Source organism: Neofelis nebulosa, chromosome 13 (assembly GCF_028018385.1).
Source record: "Neofelis nebulosa isolate mNeoNeb1 chromosome 13, mNeoNeb1.pri, whole genome shotgun sequence".
Lineage (NCBI taxonomy): Eukaryota > Metazoa > Chordata > Mammalia > Carnivora > Felidae > Neofelis > Neofelis nebulosa.
Window position 1 is genome coordinate 63,559,404 of NC_080794.1, and position 6,000 is coordinate 63,565,403.

Here is a 6,000-nt window from a genome sequence, read left to right on the forward strand (position 1 = left end):
AGCAGGTGAGGGGAAAGCAAAAACAAAATCTGACAGTGCTTTTTTAAATGGCCAGGCATTAAAAGAATCACTAAAAGAGATTCAGGAGGGTCAAAAGGGAACAACTGTAACCCAAAATTAAAAAGTGGACCAAGAACCAGAGAAAGGACAAAAGGAGTGAAAAATGTGAGGATCAGCACCGAAAACTTAAAATCAGCACCAAAAGTTTAATGAGACACAGAGCTATAGCTAGTGAGGATCCTAATAAACAAGTTGTATATATCTAGCAATGTTACATGGTGAGACAACATACATGGAATTTTTTTCAACATAATTTATACCCTAAGTAGTCCCTATACCACAGTCAAGTAATTTATTCCTCTAGTTGGCCACACGAGTATATATTGGGTTGTGGGAGTACAAGGAGATTGGGAGGAGGTGGGAGAGACTACAAAGAAAAAAATGTCAGAGTCTTAACGGTATAGACACAGATTTGGGGAAAGAACCCCATTTTCTCAGCAGTAATGGCAGAAGAATTCAGCCACAAATTTCCCAGGAGACTAATTCCTGGGGACACTTTATTATATTCATTACAAACACAAAAAATATGAACTTACCCAGATAAGTAATGTTTTCAGCTAATTCACACCCATCAGCATCTTGGAAATATTTTACTGTTTCCTGGTTATTAGCACCCAGCACATATGTCTGAATAGGAGCTAGTGAGAGAAACAGACATGACACCATATAGTTACCAGATCTGATTTGGAATTTGAGAAGTATTTCCCCACAGGAAAAATAATCACAGCAAAAGTAAGGAGTCTGCAATCCTATCTGTGGAACATATCCTACCCAACCTGTGGCCTGACTATTAGTGTCACTAGGTTGATGAAGTGACATCTTAAAGAGAATGGTTAATGTAGAATAAGGAAAACACAAATCCCTAAAGAGCTTCATGAAAGAAAGAAAGAAAGAAAGAAAGAAAGAAAGAAAGAAAGAAAGAAAGAAAACACTCCAACTAGAAAAAGGAAAGGACACATATGGTCCATTTCTTCATTTCCTGCCTTAGAAGAGAATTATTTCTTAAAATTTTTTTTTTTTTTAATGTTTTTAATTTATTTTTGGGACAGAGAGAGACAGAGCATGAACGGGGGAGGGGCAGAGAGAGAGGGAGACACAGAATCGGAAACAGGCTCCAGGCTCCGAGCCATCAGCCCAGAGCCTGACGCGGGGCTCGAACTCACGGACCGCGAGATCGTGACCTGGCTGAAGTCGGACGCTTAACCGACTGCGCCACCCAGGCGCCCCAAGAGAATTATTTCTTTAAACCAAATCCAACCAAACTCAAAATGTGAACATTTTAAAAAACTTTATTTTAATTTGAGAGACAGAGAGAGAGAGAGAGAGAGCGAGCATGCACAAGCAGGAGAGAGGGGCAGAGGGAGAGAGAGAGAGAGAGAATCTTTTCTCTTAAAAATATTTATTTTGATAGAGTATGCTGCATGCCTGCATGAGGAGTGGAGAGGAGAGGAGAGGAGAGGAGAGGACAGGAGAGGACAGGAGAGGAGAGGACAGGAGAAGAGAGAGACAGAAAGAGAGAGAGAGAGAATCCAAAGTAGGCTCTGCACTGTAAGCCCAGAGCCTGACTTGGGGGCTCGATCTCATGAACTGTGAGAGCATGACCTGAGCTGAAATCAAGAGCGGGTCACTTAACCAACTGAGCCACCCATGCACCCCGAGAGAGAATCTTAAGCAGGTTCCATGCTCAGTGCGTAGTTTGACACGGGGCTCAATCCCACAACCCCGGGATCATGACCTGAGTCAAAATTAAGAGTTGGACACTCAAATGACTGAGCCACCCAGGCGCCCCCAAAATGTGAACATTTAGATGCACAGGCATCCTTCCCAGCTCAACGTGGAGCTCAGAGGGAAATTCTTAAATAACTACTACATGTGAAAAACAACCCATCAAGAACTGTGTAACTTTGAAGCTTTGTTAGAACTGATCTGTTAAATAAAAATAATTTCTATACCTTTCTTGATGCCAGTTTTATACTCCTCCCATTCAGCATCTGGAGTGGAGCCAAAGAAATTTCCTACACACAACAGCAGCTAAAATGAGTTTTTTAAACAGATATATGAGATTTTTTTTTATCAAATAGTACATAATTGATAGTTAACATAATTCAGCTAATTATCCTACTTAATGGCCTCACGCTAGGTTTTTTTTCCTTAATCAGTCTGCAGAATCTCAACACATAATTCTTTAGCAGCAACTGCAGAAGTTAATTTGAAGCTATAAATTAATAAATTTTGGCTCACTGGCTGTCAAATTCAAATTAGGGATGGGGAAGAGGGGGTCAGGGAAAGAGGGAGAAATCTACTTCCACGAGCCTCTCTCCAAATACAAATTTTTAAGTATTAGATACCCTGGGAAGATACAAGGTACAAAAAACACATTTCTTGCCTGTTATCTTTACTCAATCTTTAACCCCATGAATAGATTATCGCCATACCCAGAATACTCTTCTGTATGCTAGGGGTCTGCAGTCTAGTTGGCAACCCCATGTAACATTTAGATAAGGCTCTTCGGTCTGTGAAGCATCTGCACATGTTATCTGACTTAATCCACACCATACGCTCAGGAAATATATCTGCGATTCCCAAACCCAGTGATTAGAATCACCTAGGGACGTTTTGCTCGTCTGTTTTCAGTTTTGTGGATAGTAAGAAAGTAACAAGTATAAAAGTATAAAAAGTATTAAAGGGGGGGGGAGTATTAAAAAATTCAAAAAGTATAAAAAGGTAAAGAGGTCTCCCTTTCCCTATCATTATCATTCTGTAGCTACTAAGTTCCTGTGCTTACAAAAGGAACTCAATCTAACCAAAAAGGGAGAGTATGTGTTCAATCGAGAAATGAAAAAAGAAGTCCACACTTTATTTTACTATGTTTGACTATAACAGTAAAATTAGATTCAGTAAAAGGAAATGTCTTACGTCAAAGTTTCCACTTTTCTTCTGAATTGCTCGAACTCTATTGAATAAAACATCAAACTTTCCTTCAACATCTCCACAAGCCAAGCTGCAAATGAGATAAATGTTATGGCAATTGAGGAAACTTGAAAGGGCCAGCTGGGTTTGTAACATGTTAGTCTTTCTGGATCAGGCAGATATGTGACCCAGTCTCTGGGTTACCAGAGAGGTTCAGTGCATGTGAACTATTACTGACCAGTGGGCAGTTCCACCTAAAGGTCACCAAAACTTTCAACCCATCACATCTAAAAGTTAGCTTCACCTCCTCCAAAACTGAACCAGCTTCTTCTCACTTCCCAAGCTTTGTGGATGGCTGTATCACCAACTGGGTCACCAAGAGTCACAAATCCCCCATCCAGTCATCAAGTCTCATCAATTCCCCTTTCCAAACATCTTTCACATTCATTCCAGCTCTTCCTTTCCACTGTTACTATCAATCATCCATTCAACAACCATATACTGAACACCTACAATATGCTAAGTGCAATATGCCCAGAACTGTGCTAAGATCATGTTAGGAGTACAAAGAGGAGAAAGACTCAGTTCAAACCTCAAAGTTGACAATCAGGGAAAGGGAGATACTCTGATACAAATCTGTATGAAAAAGGCTACAACAGGAGGCATGCATAAAGTGTTAAGGGGCAGAGAGGTAGAAAGTGGCAAGAGCTGAAGTTTATAAAGAAGAACTGGCCTTAAATTGTGATGTAACTTGTTCTATCTCATTTCTGAGTTTTTGTAATTCTGACTTAAGTTTTTCTATTTCTCATACCATTTTTTAATGCCTTTGAACTCATCCTGAAATATAGTTCTTATTGTTTTGTCAGTACGTCTTTCTGGTATGTCCGTATCACTTAACATTTTTTTTTTTTTTAGTTTATTTATATTTATTTTGAGAGCTGGAGAGCAAGCAGGGGAGGGGCAGAGACAGAGGGAGAGAATTCCAAGCAGGCTCCATGATGTCAGCACAGAGCCCGATGCAGGGCTCAAGCCCACGAACTGTGAGATCACTACCTGAGCTGAAACTAAGAGTCGGACGCTTAACTGACTGAGGCATCCAGGCACCCCATCACTGAACATTTTCAAGCTGGGTAATGACACGTTTCAGGAAGTTCATTTTAGTAACAGAGTGAAGGATGGTCTGGAGGAACAAGTGATTACAAGCAAAAATATCACCAAAAAGGGCAATACTCAATGAAGATGAAAAGGACAGAAACAGATGAAAAATTTAGAATTCTGAGCCCCTGAACACAATTTGAATGGTGAAGTAGGGTGGGAAACGAGGGAGGAAGAGGAATGCAGGACACTCCAAGGCAGAGCAACCAAGAGTCCTGTGATAGAAAAGAGGCAGAATCAGAGAGAGATCTCATGAATCTGGTACTGGATACAAAGTAGGTAGCATGCTTACGTTTATTTCCTCTAATGCCATCTCTTCTTCCTAACCAACCTATATAAAGCCAACAGTTTAATGTTCTTTCCTCAAAAACATTAAGAGAACCCCACTACCGGGGCCCTTTTCCAGTGTTTTCTATCCTGCTGAAGGGCAGAAATTTAGGACCTCACAGTGCCGACTCTTTCTCACAGTCAAACCTTCTCCAAACCCTGTTAATCTCATCTCCTTGATAAGCCTTGAATCCCTGCACTTTTCTTCTGCTATCACTCGAGCTAATCCTCGCTGTCTTCTTCTTCTTTTGGCTCTGATTTGTTCTTACACTGCAGCCAGAATCGCTTTCCAAAACAAAAATATGATCCCGCCAAGGAGTTCTTAAACATTTCAATGACTTTAGGATAAAGACAAAAATATTAACCAACTTCAATCCTCCCTCCCCTGATTCCTCACAATAGGCCAAATACCCCTATTATACTCCCTCCCATAACCGTGAAGTTTCTCTTCCTGACATTCATCGACCGTAATTATACATTAATCTGGATTCTCTAATTAATATTAGCTCAAAACTCTAGGCTCCATTAAGGCAGGAACTCCATCTGTGCAACGTCTAGCACAGTGCCTGGCATACTGTAATTGTTCAATAAATATTTGTTGAGTGGATGGATGGATGGATGGATCGACGTACTCCACCCCAGCGCCTCCTCGCAAAAAAGTGCGCCAGGGCAGGAGCCCTATCTATCTAGTCTGTTCGTAACTGACCAGGACCCACCGATGGGCCCCACGCCTAGGAGTTTTCGTTAATAAATGGGCTGTGGGGAGAAGTGAAGCGTAAATGTGTCAGAGGCCAGGGCGGCCTAAGATGGAGGAGACCTAACCCTGGCAGTTTCCGCCTCTCCTAGCCTGGGTCGCCAGGACAGCCTCCTCTCGGAAGCGAGGAGACCGGCCCCAGCCAGGCAAAGACGCGATCGGAGCTCACCAGCCGCCACCACCCTCCCACCCCCGCCTTTTCCTCCTCCCTTCCAGTCACGAGAAAGACCCAGGGAGCAGACGCGCGCGCGCACACGCACACGCGCACACACACACACACACACACACACACACACACAGAGGCGCGCGCGCACGGTTCTGATCTGATCTGTGGTCACTCACAGGCGCAGCGGTTTCTGAGCCATTTGTGCCAACAGGCTGAGTCGGGGCGACCACCGAAAACGGACCCTGAACCCGTACACCTCGAAAAACGCGGCGGCACAGCACTAAGACGTGGGCGCGCCCAGCCAATGAGGGTTCGCTTATCTACGGAGAGCGCCGAGGGACAGCAGTCTCTCCCAGTTGCCTGGGTCTCAGAGGAATCAAGGAAGGCGAGCAGTAAAGGAAGGAAGGGGATGTGACAAAAAGAATTACAATTATTTGTTTGTTTGTTTGTTTGTTTGTTTGTTTGTTTGTTTGCTTTATTTTGGAGCAGTTGAAGTTGTCGAGCTGCTAGAACGCTCCTGACATAAGATGGGCCCTAACCTAACCTAATCTAACCACGTTAGTCCAATGGGCAAGACAGACTCTGTTCACACACGCTTTTTTGGTAAGAATAATGGCCATCACCTTGA

The 6,000-nt window shown here is 42.8% G+C and overlaps 1 protein-coding gene across 3 annotated transcripts in view; it reads right to left on the reverse strand.

Moving 5' to 3' along the window:
- CWF19L1 (CWF19 like cell cycle control factor 1) overlaps positions 1 to 5,682 on the reverse strand; it is a 32,198-nt gene extending 26,516 nt beyond the window's left edge. The window contains exons 1-4 of one of the 3 annotated variants that reach the window (XM_058697460.1): positions 5,549 to 5,682; positions 2,977 to 3,061; positions 2,013 to 2,091; positions 597 to 698 (exon numbers count right to left, since the gene is read on the reverse strand). In XM_058697460.1, the coding sequence (XP_058553443.1) occupies positions 597 to 698; positions 2,013 to 2,091; positions 2,977 to 3,061; positions 5,549 to 5,571 (289 nt within the window). In that variant the 5' untranslated portion in view covers positions 5,572 to 5,682. The remainder of the gene's footprint in view (positions 1 to 596; positions 699 to 2,012; positions 2,092 to 2,976; positions 3,062 to 5,548) is intronic. The other 2 variants (XM_058697461.1, XM_058697463.1) reach the window with 2 other exon arrangements.
- Between the last annotated feature and the right edge of the window lie 318 nt (positions 5,683 to 6,000).